The sequence below is a fragment of the Trachurus trachurus genome (genome assembly GCF_905171665.1).
Source record: "Trachurus trachurus genome assembly, chromosome: 17".
Lineage (NCBI taxonomy): Eukaryota > Metazoa > Chordata > Actinopteri > Carangiformes > Carangidae > Trachurus > Trachurus trachurus.
In genome coordinates, this window is record NC_139900.1 from 29,800,675 (window position 1) to 29,815,105 (window position 14,431).

The 14,431-nt window shown below is 45.5% G+C and overlaps 2 protein-coding genes across 2 annotated transcripts in view; one reads left to right on the forward strand and one right to left on the reverse strand.

Moving 5' to 3' along the window:
• The window catches only part of arhgap21b (Rho GTPase activating protein 21b), a 39,969-nt gene extending 27,180 nt beyond the window's left edge, over positions 1-12,789 (forward strand). Inside the window, exons 9-24 of the mRNA XM_083991074.1 lie at positions 1,159-1,305; positions 1,540-1,642; positions 1,762-1,807; positions 2,187-2,312; positions 2,417-2,716; positions 4,259-4,320; positions 4,450-4,595; positions 4,677-4,819; positions 5,075-5,233; positions 5,373-5,451; positions 5,543-5,616; positions 5,705-5,794; positions 5,911-6,078; positions 6,619-6,724; positions 9,540-9,571; positions 9,688-12,789. Coding sequence (XP_083847200.1) covers positions 1,159-1,305; positions 1,540-1,642; positions 1,762-1,807; positions 2,187-2,312; positions 2,417-2,716; positions 4,259-4,320; positions 4,450-4,595; positions 4,677-4,819; positions 5,075-5,233; positions 5,373-5,451; positions 5,543-5,616; positions 5,705-5,794; positions 5,911-6,078; positions 6,619-6,724; positions 9,540-9,571; positions 9,688-11,265 — 3,359 coding nt within the window. The 3' untranslated portion in view covers positions 11,266-12,789. The remainder of the gene's footprint in view (positions 1-1,158; positions 1,306-1,539; positions 1,643-1,761; positions 1,808-2,186; positions 2,313-2,416; positions 2,717-4,258; positions 4,321-4,449; positions 4,596-4,676; positions 4,820-5,074; positions 5,234-5,372; positions 5,452-5,542; positions 5,617-5,704; positions 5,795-5,910; positions 6,079-6,618; positions 6,725-9,539; positions 9,572-9,687) is intronic.
• A 1,439-nt stretch (positions 12,790-14,228) lies between these two features.
• Positions 14,229-14,431, reverse strand: part of LOC311000922 (A-type potassium channel modulatory protein DPP6-like) — a gene marked incomplete at both ends in the record, with an annotated part of 62,895 nt that continues 62,692 nt past the window's right edge. The window contains one exon of the mRNA XM_083991827.1: positions 14,229-14,375. Within this exon, the coding sequence (XP_083847953.1) occupies positions 14,229-14,375 (147 nt within the window). The remainder of the gene's footprint in view (positions 14,376-14,431) is intronic.

The window sequence follows — 14,431 nt, forward strand, 5'->3', positions numbered from 1 at the left end:
ATGTTGGTTGTTGAGGAGGCTGAACAGGTGCAGACAAAGCAGTCAGTGACAACGATGATGCCGCTACACCACCACTCTGGGACTGGTGCCCTGGCCCAGGAGAACAGTGCCCTGATTGAGCAGATCCCCAGGCCCCCATCAATGACCTGTTTGAAATTACCCACTGGTCTGGGCCTTAATCGTGTGAGGTCATTTGTTCCTTCAACCCAAATTATCACTTTTTATTCAGCTAATCTACAGACACGGTTCCTCTATTTTGCAGTGTACCTGGAATATGGCCCTTGCTTGGAAATGAAATTTTGTAGTTACACATTCTCATTTTAGATTCACTTCACAGAAAAGGAAAGTGAGCATGTCTTGAACGCTTGAAGAAGTGTTAGTGATGGCCAGTCTGGGCCTGAGGTGTTGCTGTGCCAAGCTGCCTGATATCAGGCCTGTCAGGGGGAGTGTGAACATCAGACCTGCAGCTGAAGAAACCGGTGTTTTTTCTTCATGATAAACTTGTGCCTCTTATGTAAAAGTGTATTTGAGTTTAGATCCTTCGGGTATGTTATTGACTTGACAGCAGAGGAAACTGCTCATCTTATATTTCTGGAGAGCGGATAAAGATGGACGACTTTGAAGTTGTAACTACTAAATAATGTTTGTGAGTCATGGACGAACCTCGTGCGCCTTTTAGGGAGTTGGTGACATCGTTTCCTTTGCCCCATTTCAAAGTTGGGTACAGGCTGGAATTAGGACAGTTGCTTTCAAATTTAGCTCCAAAAGCCCTTCGGCTGCAGAGAGCAGCTTTGTACTCTGAGCTGTTTCTGGCTTGAAGAGCCAGGAGTGGGCGGTACTCTAGAGTAAAGAACTTCCCCCTCTCTCTCTTACTCTCACTCAAAAAAAAAAAATCATGTCAGAAGACGATCTGTTCCCACTCTCAGCTGTGTTGTGGCATGTCAGCCATGGGAGTCACATAAAGACTCTTTTAATTGTTCCCACAGACGAAAGATCAAAGATTTTCCTACTACAGCAGGCCTGCATTTCTTCTCTTTCTGAGTCACTCATGGAAATACAGTATTGCTGAGTTTAAGAAACACTACTGTCATAAATGTATAAAAGTTACATCTTTGTATATCACCTCTTGGCTAAAGCTGAATGTTTTCCTCTCCTTAGATGAGCCAGTCAGCCCCAGCGTCGACCGGGAGGCCGCCTCTATTCCACCTTCTGCCGTGATATCGGTCGCACCATCCATAATTACAGGTCCCTCCAGTCCAGGCTCATCTTGCCCCACCATTCGACGTCAGCTATCACATGACCAAGGTGAACATTATTGGGTTGGCTGGATGAAGGGTTTTATGTCATTTTTTTGGCTTTAGTGTTGTGTTGTTTTCAATTTTTTTTTATTTGGGGCACTCCCACCTTCACATGCTCAGTAAATACAGATGAATCATCTTAACTCAGTGTGTGGTGAGCGGAGCCACCTCTAGGTGCTTAATTTGACCCTTATTGGCACTCATACATCAGGTTATAATTTCCTACTTCTTATCCCTGTAGAGTCCCTGAGAAGTGCTTTACTGGAGTCTGATACTGGCAGCAGAACTGAGCGGTCCAAATCCTACGATGAAGGTCTGGATAACTATCAGGAGGAGGGCAGAGGGTGAGTGCATTAGTCCACTTCTCTTTTTTTGAGTCTTTTACATTGAGTTCTGAATTTGTCTGAAACATGTTTTTCTGACTTAAAATCTGCTTTTGTCTATTATTCTCCCTTATATTTAGGAGATCTTCCAGTAAGCATATGCCCAGTTTCAGGGGCCTGAGAAAGGTGAGAAACTAACAATGTGCCGACCTTACCTGGCTTTGAAATGCATCTCTATAGAAACCTGTCTAAAAACCTGGATGCAACACCAGAAAATTGTCCTAAATATAAAAGCCAGAAGACAGCCGAATGTAAACAGAAATATTTCAATTTGAACTTTCTCCAACTTTGATCCTCAATTAACCTTCACTTGCTTCCTGGGAATGTGTTTTGAGACACAGATGTTTGGAGTTATTTCTATATTGCTGAAAAACATGTAGTCGCAACATGTGAGAGTCCACCTGGAGATCTTTGAGTTCTTGTCTTTCGCTCTCCCTACTTTTCATGTCTCACCCCACTGTCAGCTGTTAATGCCAGAAATAATACATGTATTCACGATTTGCAGGCTCTGGATGGACATAAATCATCTGGAGACTCTGGATCTCGGAGGGATTCCTCTTCAGAGATCTTTGCTAATTCTTCCAAAGAAGGGTTCCTTAACTTTAGGCAGCTTAATACAGATAAAAATAAGGTAAACATGTCCAGTCCTGCCTTCATTTAACAGTCATACATACCCTCAGTGTTCTGCTGTGTTTAAGTATTTCTCTTCCCTTGCCTCTCTCTCTCTCCCTGCAGCGTGTAAGTGGAGGAATGAGATCATGGAAGCAGATGTACGGTGTTTTACAAGGTCACACCCTGACCCTGTACAAAGACAGAAAGGATGCTCACTCTCATGCTACGTCACAATCTGACGAGGACCCGCTGCAAATCAGCATCAAGGCCTGTCTGATTGACATCTCCTACAGCGATACAAGGCGCAAGAACGTGCTGCGACTGACCACCTCGGACTGCGAGTATTTGTTTCAGGCAGAAGGGAGGGACGACATGCTGACCTGGATCAGAGTCATTCAGGAAAACAGTAACCCAGATGAAGAGGTGTGTTCCAGTAAGACTCATGATGTGTGCTTAACCGAGTAGCCGAGTCAACATCACTACTGCCTCCGCCACACCTCCAGGTCACCTTCAGTTTCAAACGGATACGGCAAGCAGATATTTAAAGACGTTTGTCAGAAATCCTTAAATCTGGGGCGGTGCGTGGCGCAGTGGGTAGAGCGGCCGCCCCATGTAGAGGCTACAGTCCTCACCGCAGGCGTCCCCGGTTCGAATCCCGCGTCGGGCAGACCTTTCCTGCGTGTCATTCCCCCTCTCTCTGCCTCCCCATTTCCTGTCTATCTCTACTGTCATCACTATCAAATAAAGGCAAAAAGCTGAAAAAAATATACTTTAAAAAAAAAAAAAAAAAAAAAAAAGAAATCCTTAAATCTCAAAAGCACGGTGACCCCTCGGGCTGACATCATCACTCCAGCCAGTAAACTGTCATCAGGGCGGGGCTTAGCGCTTGAGATCATTTGCCTATAGTGACAGGAAAAACAAGAACGTTTAAACCAGACTCCCACTATAGTTTAAAAGAAAAAAAGAGGCACTCCCATCAGGTTAAAAACAGAAGGAACCAGAGTCTGTTTGTGAATGAAATACAGTGATGTGGATTATAGCCTTTATTTACATACAGCCTAACAAAAGGTACAATAAGGTGTCACTGACAGAGCAGAAAAAAGCAGGTGGCACTTCTTGGCATGTGAGGGGAAAATTCCATGTTACACTGAGAGCCAATCAGTGAGCTGCCTTTCAGTGAGACCTCGTTAGCTGATATCTTCTGGCAATAATTCACTGTGGTATCTGAGATGGAGGCCTGGCAGCATGTGGTTAGGTAGGATTGGAAATGTAGTGTACATGAGTTTATTTATTAGGATCCCCATTAGCCATGACTTCATTATATGAGCAATGGCTAGTACAGTAAAAACATAGAGAGTAAAAACAAACTAAAACCACGCTACAATTATTCAGATATTGGAAGAAATAGTTAAACAGTTTAAAGATTTGCAGATACATGGTAGAACCACTGATAGTATTGACATGGCACTATCAGCTAAGACGACTGATAGAAAAATAATATTGAAATCCAATCAGATGATGGCATATTTAAGTCTGCTGTGAGGCTGTACAGTACAGGCAGACTTGTCTTCTTTGGACATTTGTCAAGTTTGTCAAGTTGATGCTGGTTTATTTTCTCATGGGATCAGAAGAGCTGGACGCTTGGCCCTGAAGCCAAACTGATGTCATTTGTACAATTGTTAGCCTGTCTGCAGTTTGCCTTCTGCTTTTATCTTTGGGCTTGGTCCCGGTCTGTTTGTCTGTGGCTACTTCCTGCTGGCCACACAATGCATGTTTTTGAATATCCAGTTATTGCTGGAATATTACAGCATTTGTGTTTGTGTATCTCAAGAAACTGATGAATTTGATGTGTTGCAATAGGAATATGAATGTAATTAAATTGGATTTCCTTTGATGAATCATCGTTTTACCTTAAATCATTGACTCAGGCTTTCTCAGACTAACTATATTTCTCTGTCATTGCAGAACGCTACTGTAACAAGCCAGGACCTGATCAGTCGAAAGATCAAAGAATATAATATGATGAGGTATGCTGACTCCACATTGTCCCTCGGGGCTCATCCACCGTCATCAGCCACATATCCACCTAATTTAATTCAACAGCAAACTCATGTTGATATTTGTCTGTGTGTATTTTTGTAAATTGTGTTGATCAGCGCACCAAGCAGCAGGTCTGAGCCTTCCCCGAAAACCTCCCGTCAGTCCCTCAGCATCAAACAAGCCTTCCTAGGAGGTAAAGCGGACGGCAAGATCCACAGCCCCCATTCACCTAAAACCGGAGAGGATCGAAGGGCGCTGAAAGGTAGTTACCAGTTCCTTATCGTGTGGTTAGACTAGCACGCGTCTAATCTCACCTGGCTAATTTATACACGTGTCCTGTCAGATGACTCCAGTCCACCGAGGGACAGAGCGGCTTGGAAGATCGGTATCGCGGGGATCATGAGGAAGCCCTTCGAAAAGAAGACTCCAGCTGGCGTCACGTTCGGCGTGCGGCTTGACGACTGTCCACCTGCGCAGAACAACAGGGTGAGTTTATGCATTTCACAGAAAACTCTGTATGGTTTAGCATTCAGCTCAGGTTAGCATGTTGCTGAAATATAGATTTTTGTATCAACTCGTCAGCCACAGTGGTGGTTGTTTCTTGCCAGAGCAGCTCACATTGACGTGTGTGAAACCTAACTGCAAAATAACTGTCCACATAATATGAAGGTTTCTGTTGAAATGACTGGGATGTAACTAGTGATTTGTCATATGTGACCGTCGATGCTTTGTGCTGCGCAGTTTGTTCCTCTGATCGTGGAGGTGTGCTGCAACGTGGTGGAGGAGCGCGGTCTGGAGTACACGGGCATCTACAGGGTCCCTGGGAACAACGCCGCCATCTCCAGCATGCAGGAGGAGCTCAACAGCAAAGGCATGACTGACATCGACATCCAGGAAGACGTGAGTGACTGACGGTTGGGTTGCACAGTGCAGTGCACCATCGACCATACTGACTGACAGCAGCTTTAAGCAGTGATTGATTTCAGACTGTAAGGACTGTGCTTATGATGCCGTCTTCCACCCTTTTACTCCTCTGCAGAAATGGAGGGACCTTAATGTCATCAGCAGCCTACTGAAGTCTTTTTTCCGAAAACTTCCAGAACCTCTTTTTACAAACGGTAGGATCTTTTAATGTTGTTGAAAATGATAACAAAAAAATTCCCAGCAAAGACGTGAGCATTTAAAAAGTAACTCTGTTTTATTTAACAGAAAAGTACGCTGATTTCATAGAAGCTAACAGAGCAGAAGACTCGGTGGACAGATTAAAGGAGCTTAAGAAGCTGGTGAGTAAAAATCTAATATGAAGGATTTATAGCTTTACAGTTCGGCATTCAATTAACCCTGAAACTTTGTTACCGTCGATTCTTGCAGATCTACGAGTTACCTGATCATCACTTTGAAACTCTGAAGTTCCTCTGTGCTCATCTCAAGAGGGTTTCTGACAACTGTGAAAAGAACAAGGTATTAATGTTAACAGGATCCGTCAGCGCTGATGTCGTTACCTCCACTCCTGTGTAAATCCAGGATCCCTTTGAGGATTAGTTCTTTACATCTGATTCATTTTCACCTCTGTTCAGATGGAGCCTCGAAACCTGGCCATAGTGTTTGGTCCCACGCTGGTCCGGACCTCCGAGGACAACATGACCAACATGGTCAATCACATGCCGGACCAGTGCAAGATAGTTGAGAACCTTATCCAGCAATATGACTGGTTCTTCACTGATGACGGTGATGAGGACCCTGTTGTATGTGGCCGTTCACTTTCTTTCTTTTTTCATTTTCTCCATCATGTTTATCATAGATACCTGAAATCAAGATGTTTATTCTATACATGTGGGTATTAAAAGCTGCATTAATCTGTATTTTCGTATGAACGGTGATTCAGATGATGATGATGAAATTATGAGACTTAAACATTTTAGCATCATTGAGCTCGTGATTTTAGATTTTCATGTCACAACTTTACTGTTTAGGTTCTTCTTTTATTTCCCTTCATTTCAGGGACAAAGCTCTGATAAACCCAGTGTATACTACATCCCCAGTGCCAGACTCCAGACAGACACATTTAACTAGCAGAGACCTAAACAGCCAGATATTTCCCTCATGACTGAGCCAAACCATTAAATGAATCTTTTTCAGTTTATCGATTAATGCAGCTTTGAATTCGATGCATCTATATTCCCTGTTTGTGGTGATTCTCTCCTTTCCCCCCACAGTTATGTGTAGTGTTCAGTCATTCATCCTCTCTCTGGTCTCTTTGTTATTCTCTGCATGTGTGGCTCCAGACCACAGCTGAGCAGGAGAGCACAGTGCAGTCTCAGCCTGTGCCCAATATCGACCACCTGCTCTCCAACATTGGACGGACGGCGGCATCACCGGGCGAAGTCTCAGGTAACTCACTGGAATTTTTCTCTCAGGACTCAGTCTTGACAGCAATACTGTATTTAACTGCCATTATTACAATAGAAAACATGTGCTATATATGTAGACTTATATAAGACTAAGTGTTAGCCGTGTCTCAGTCGTTTATGCTAAGATGAAGAGCATCATGCCTGTTTTCCTTGATTTGAAATGCTTGGAGCAAAAAAAACAAGTCTGCCAAGTTTTATTTGTGTTTCTGTTACAGCAAGCTTTTTCAGTCATTTTTCAACCAAAACATTTTTAACCGTTGGAAAATTGTTGAAAAATACTTTGCAGTATGTTCTGCCTTTTATATTTTTATTTTATTTTTTGTTTATCTATTTTTGGATAAAAGTCTGTTTTGTTTTGATGTTGACGTTTTTTTTGCCCAACGAGATAAAATTGTCCAAGTTTTATTTCCGTTCCTTTCTTTGCTTTACTCTTTATTTCCTTTTGCTCAAGTCATTTTTTTCTCCCTGTGCTTTACCTGTGTTGAGACGACGACTCCTTTTCTTTCAGTTCTTTTCTTCCCCTCCTCCTCGTCTCTCACATAATCCCGGCATGTTCTTTCCCAAAGAAAACCTAACGAACAAAAAGAAACGATGGAAGTTTTAACCCTTCTGACCTCTGCCCTTCTGTGTGTAGTGTGTTGTTTTTCTCCCTTATCCCTGTCCAGCACTCACACATTACCCAATCTTGACACAGGCCAAGTGGGCGGCGTCTATCACTCGATGATGTCACTGATGGACTCTGTTTTGTCAGTGATGGACAGCTGGGACTGTAGGAAGAAGGACGAGTGTTGTGCCCAGTGTAGCTGCCTAGTCTGCAGAAACCCGCAGCTCTTTTAAATTTGGGCGAAAAGGAGGAAAAAAGATAAAAAAGAAAGAAAGAGAAGTCGATGTTTGTCATTTTTCCTGTGGTGTGCACGTCTCATATTTAAACCAATACCCTAAATTGAGGGGATACAGAGCGATGCTGCTGTACTTTCTCTGAAAGCCCTTCTGCTGTCTCTTGTTGTCTCTTAAGCTGATCGCAAGGACAAGTAGCATGGTACGGTCAACCTCAGGTTCTCTCCCGGTCATGTGGCATAATGTGTCATGATGTCTGAGGGTGGGGTGGGGGGAGGGGAGGGGAGGGGGTTGTAGTGGTGGGGACTGAGCTGGATGTTCCCCCCAGCACACATGCGTTTACACAACAGCGAAACCCCCCCACACACAACAACCAGGTCCCAGACCGACAAGTGTGTAGTGACTGATGCAGAGGCACATATAGCAGAGGAGCAGGGAGCTGTGCTAGTGTTTGCCGCAACAGGTCGTTATTTATTTATTATTTTTTAATTTCAAGTGCCTCCTCCTTGTGTGTTTTTGTTTGGTTTGTTGTCTGTGACGTCCTTTGTCGCCATTCAACATTATAAAACATCACATTGTCAACGACACACAAACACATTCATCATCTCCTACTGTCACATAATGTACAGCACCTACATCGATTCACTGATGTCTCTCACAGTCTCCCTAACCCAACCCAGAGCTACACTGTACACACACACACACACACACACACACACACACTGACGGACACACACTTTGACTTCAGATCCTCAGTAGCCCACTTCCACTGCAGGAACTCATTCAGGAGCCCAGGAAGTTCAGGACAGAGGAGCCAGTGTCTAAATGTTTCTAACAGCGTTAGGTTGAGGTTTGGACATTTGTTGTGTCAGAAAAATTTGCTACATTTGTTTGTCAGGTTGAAAATGAAAGATGCTGATTGTTTATCATAGTCACATTTGAAAACGTTAAGATACAACCATTAAACATTTGAGCCTACTCCTCCTGAGCCGCAGTAAAGACAAACAGCAACACAATAACTCTGTTGTTTTTTCAAGTGTGAAAATTGCTCCTCAAACACGGCTGTCATATTGCAATTGGTTACCCGTGTAATTAGCCTAATCTTCCCAGTTGCTGCTGTGGAGAAACAGAACACAAGCGGCCGAAGGCAACTCTGAGTTCCTGAATTTAGTTCCTGTGGTTCCATATTTGCTGGAACAACTTGTTGGGAAAGTGGCTTTATCTGTCTGCTTTATTTTTTTATTAGCCGCAGGTTTTGCGTGTTTTCGTCTTTCGAACAGTAAGCCGAGAAGGTTTTGTGAACTCCTTTGTTTTGCTTTTTCTTTTATGTTGCTGAGAGAGAGTGACGGGCTACATGTTAAAGGGGGCTTCCGCGGGAGTTTAGCTCGGAGTAAGAGAAATCTGTCGGCTCGCCTGCGCCAGCTGTATCCACCGCAACACACACTCACTGATCTGTTCAGCTCAGGCCCCTCTCTCTCAGTCTCCCAGTCAGTCATCACTCCCTCTCCTCTGTGACGTCTTTGAGTTGGGAAAGAATGCCTACAGCTGGTTGGTGGCTACATGTGTTGCTCTGTGACTGGCGTGTTTGTCTGTGATGTGCCGTCGTCCCATCGAAACATGAGCATGAGCCGCTTCTTGTGTCTTGGTTTACTGCCGGGTTTTCACTCCCTCATCATCCTTCATCTCAGGCCTCTTCTGCTGCTTTGTCCACTTCTCCATATACTGCTTAGTGTGGTTACTTGTCCTCCTGTCTCTCTCTCTCTCTCTCTATCTCTTTCTCTCTGAGCTGAAAAAGTGTCATCTGCCTTCATCGAGCTGCTCATTATTCTCATCATGTCCGTCAGTTTCACTGTGAACCTTTAATCTGCCTCTTCTCCTTCTTTATCTCTTGTTGTCTGTTTGCAGCAAGTCACAGAGGTGACAGACTTTTACTAATGACTCTCTTCTCTTTAATTCAGATTCAGCATGTAGTGACTCCTCCAAATCAAAGGTAATAAATAAATCCTCCATTCCTCCATTTTTTCTGTTTTTGTTTCATTCTCATTCTTCTGTCTTTGTCTTGATGAGTGTGTTTGTTAAAAAACTGTCTTGGTTCTGTCTCATCAGGGCTTGTGGGGGTCGGGGAAGGATCAGTGTAGCAAAGAGATGCTGCGCTCCTCCTTCTTTGTCAATCGTAAACGCAAGAAGCCCAAGGACAAAGCTCATCCAAGCAGCTCGGACGACGACCTGGACGCCGTGTTCCCCAAGAAGGAGCTCCCGGAGGAGACTCAGCAGCAGCCTCTGTGGTCCCCGGACAGCCGGACCGAGGAGGAGGAGGAGGAGACGGACGAGGCCGGTGGGAAAGAGAAGCACAGAAACGGCTCGGAGGAGCAGCTGGACCAAACCGACAGGAAGGAGTCTCTCTCCAGCGGTCGGATGTCGGCGCCCTCCCCCCCGCTGCCTCCACAGCGCATGTCCTCCGCCCTCCGGACCGGCTCCCCGTACGCCTCGCCGCCGCACTCCCCCAACCTCGGCTACCGCATGCCGATGGCCCACCAGTCCTCTCTGTCCGACCCGCCCTCCAACTACGACGACACGGTGTCCGACCTCGGTACGATGAACAGCACCAGCTCTCAGGCCTCGGTGCCCAGGGCGCGGCGCAGCCGGACGGCGGCTCAGGGGCCGGAGGCGGGGCCCAGCGGGCTGGGGGCCGAGGTCTGCTCCATCACCTCCGACTACTCCACCACCTCCTCCATGACGTTCCTGACCGGAGCCGAGCTCAGCACGCTCAGCCCCGAGGTGCAGTCCGTGGCCGAGAGCCGAGGGGGGGACGACGCGGACGACGAGAGGAGCGAGCTCATCAGCGAGGGAAGGCCGATGGAGACGGACAGCGAGAGCGACATGTCTGTGTTTACTGTCGGGAGGGCCGACCACAGGGATCTGCAGGAAGCTCCGCGGCCCCTCGCCTCCCACAGGCTCATCGAATGCGACACGCTGTCCAGAAAGAAAGCTGCCCAGCAGAAGACCGACAGCGAGTCCTCGCTGGACGGAGCTCGCAGCGACAAAGATTCCAACAGACTGTCGCGTGTCCTGGGGTCGGTCAAAGGCCGTTCGACCGGCAGCCTCAGCTCCTCGTCCCGCAGCGAGCTGGACAAGACGGAGCCGGCGTGGAAACTGAAGATCACCGACCGGCTGAAGGTGCGTCTGCGAGTGTCCGTGGACGACATGTTCGGCGTGGGCAGCCAGAGGAGCCGCTCCCCGGAGGGCCGCAGCAAGAAGAAGAACATCCGGCGCAGACACACCATGGGCGGGCAGAGGGACTTTGCGGAGCTGTCCGTCCTGGGAGACTGGCCGCAGCAGATCGGCATCGGCTCGGGCTCCCGGTCGGAGCTGTCGGCCGTGGACCGGCTGAAGCCCAAATGCAGCTCTCAGGACTTCTCCATCGGGGACTGGATCGCCCGCGAGCGCCACCGCACCAGCAACCCCGAGGTCAGCCTGGACTTTCCAGAACAGCAGGGGGGGCCGTGCAGCCCCAACTCCCAAAACTTCGGAGCCTCGTCCTCTTCTGAACTCCCGCATCATCCAGCTGAGGCGCTGAACGGCGACGCCCCCCCGAGCAAAAACCTGAGCCTGTCGGCCACCGCTCACCCACATAAACTCGCCAGTTCCCAGGTGGTCCATTCACGATTCTATCAGTACCTGTGAGAAGTGTGTGTGACTGTGTGTGTTCCTCGTCTGTGAGATGTGTACCTACTTGGGAGTCTGTCAGTATAATGTCTGTTGTGTGACCAATGTTAGTGAATGAGCATGTTGCACAAACAAAACAAAAAAAAATAGTCTGAAGTGTGCGTCTGTAAGTGGTGTGTGTGCTTGTGAAAAGAGAATTACTGCACACAGGGATTGTTGATCTTGCTCACATATACGGCATGGAACAAAATGTTGTTTATACCATTTTTTTTTTATTTCTTTTATTTTTTAATGACAAATGACTTTGGGATGGGTCAGCAGGAGGACTTCCTCCCTCCTAGTACAAATCCCTGTTATGCTGAGGATTGAGAGAGGACCTGTCGCTCGTGACACAATGAGTCTGTGAAGTACGTGCAAGGAAGCGTGGAACACAGTTAAGATTGTTATAAAAAGGTTTAGCAAAGTGGCTTTAAGGATGAACTGACTTCTAGGATGAGTAGGAAGTAGTGAAAAAAGATTTTTAGTATTGCAGAGGAACTATTTTTGTGTAAAGAAAGTTATGATGTTCAAAGTCAGTGAGTCTCTCAGTAACCAAATGAAGAATGTACAGACATGCTTGCTGTAATACTGACTAAAAGCTTTAGATGCTTGTGTTTCATTCTAAAGTGTACATATCCCTATTTTTCTGTGTACTTGAATAGTGTTTTTTTTTTGGTACAGCCTGTGTGTGGACTGCTTACAAGCTCTCTGCTGTCAAAGGGGCCTTTCCAAAGGTACAAGAGGTGACAAGGAGACACTGGAGTTATGCAAAAGAGAAAAAACTAAACAAAAAAAAAACCAAGTTATTATACATCCCAGCTATGTGGTTTAAAGAGCAGTGAACAACATCCCTCTGATGCAAAGTGTTATGCTGTGTTTTTAGTGTTTGTGGTTCACACATCTGTCAGTGACAGGCGAAGAGGAAGAAAAAGAAAAATGGGTAATCACATCAGGAAAAAAAAAAAATCATGTTTCTTCACAATAGGAAGTGCCTCACAATGAAATGTTAAGGGTGCCATATTGTGTTTGTTGATACACATGAAGATGTTACTGTGAATGACATTTTTATTGTCGACCCTCAGTCATTCTACAGGTTACGTAACAAAATGCCGAGCTTCCATTCCTTAGGCATTCCACTCTGGTCTTAACATGTTTTATACATTTTTTTTTTCTCTCCTCCTGGTTTTTTTTTCCTCATGTTTTTGATTTTAACAGAACTTGAATTTTAAATATTCCTTGTAAAATAAGTAAGTTAAATGTACATAAATGCCATGTTTTAGCTGCTTTACATTTCCATCAGATTTGCGGGATTAAGTACAGTATTGTGAGAGGAGGATGCTCATGAGGCCTGTGTGTGTGTGGGTGTTGTGGGCAGCCGGGTCGCTTCTCTGTGGAGAGAGGTCGTCGCCGCCGCAGGAGGAAAACACTTCATTGAGCTGGACCATTTGTACCAATGCTGTGTTCCTCTGATTGTGAGAGGGGTGTGCACAGACTCCTGAAACACTGGAAATAAATTTTGTCAATGGCAAACTCTCAGTGTATGTTGTTACTTCACACACACACAAAAAAAAAGGCCGGTAGATGGATACAACACTGGATACAAACAGAGCCGACAAACGATACATTTCAAAATGCTTTATATACAAGTTGCACGTACAACATAAAGACTTAAACAATATAAGATTTATACACTTTGTACATCAGCTGACTAGAAACCACTGACAATACTAACAGAAGTGACATGGGGGAGAGAGTCAAGCCATTTAAACACACAAAGAAGTTCACAAAATAATGAAAAAAATAAAAAATAAAATCAGCATAGTAAACTCACCAGTTTGGAGGGTAAATATCAAGAACTGCATTTGCAACTAAATATTCTTTACATTTCCATCAGTAGCCAACTTATTCAGTATTCAAATCTTTCCCTGTTCTGAATTCAAATGTGCCATGATCTTTTTTTTTTGTAATTTTGTCATCCGCTCAGGAAAAATTAAATCACAATCTGTGTTTGAGTTTTCAAAGGAATGCACAGTTCAGACAAGGCCTACTCATATTTACTCATTTTCAGCATCATGTGGGCTCCTAACATGAACATTTCCACCCACAGTAAGGCACAGTGACTAAAAAGAAGAGTTTGATCCAGATATATGAGGAGGGGAAAATGTGATTTCATCTCATGTTTGTATAGACAACTCATTTTTTTTCTTTTTCTTCTGGAGTACAACACAAAGTTTAAACATTGTGCCCTCATTTTTCGTTAAAGCAACTAAGGACTGATGCAGCCGGACATCCACTCATAGACAACGGTACTATCGTAAGACACTGAACAGAGAAATTTCTGGAAACAAGTAGCAGTAATCATACTCATGAACACAATAGTCAGTAAGTCGGTTGGCAAAGGTTATCAGAAAGTGGCAGCCTTTCAAAAGTGAAACCTCAACATAATGAGTTGATCTTCTTCACGTGGGGGGAGAATTTGTGCTGCAAAGCGCTCGGTTACTGAACCTGGAGACACATTGTTGTTGCTCAGTAGACGTGATGCTGATCCTCTATTTGTCCACCAGAGGGAGTGCTAGTCCGTTTGATCCAATAAGACTGGTTCACATCTGAGATTTATTCAATGTCCTTCAGACTGGTTTCCTGCTCAGCACGGTGGGGGTGGTGGTGGGAGGGGGGGGGGGTACAGACAGGCCGAGGCCCCTTGTTGCTCATGCGGGTGCTGCGCTTCAGAGTAGAGCTAAAATCAGATTGGAAACAGGTGCAGGGCGTCGTGGATTGACTGGGGTTGAAAGATCTGTTGCATATTGTGCTGTAGTAGCTGGCCGAGGAGGAGGAGTTGGAGGGGTGAGGGGGTTTGGGGTGGTGGAGGAGGAGGAGGAGGAGGAGGAGGAGGAGGAGGAGGAGGAGGAGGAGGAAGGGAGGCTGCTCACAGTGGAGCAGGCCTAACTGTCGTCCTCGTCCTCCTCCTGCTGGTCGTCCGTCGGTACCTCGATCACCCGGAAGCACTCGGCAAAGAAGTTGACCAGCGACTGGCTGAGGTGCTGCTGCGTCTCATCGTTGTGTAGGAAGTGTCCTTCATCTGGATAGATCTGGAAATACACAGATTTACACTAATTAACTTCCTTAGTCTTTCAAAATCACTTCA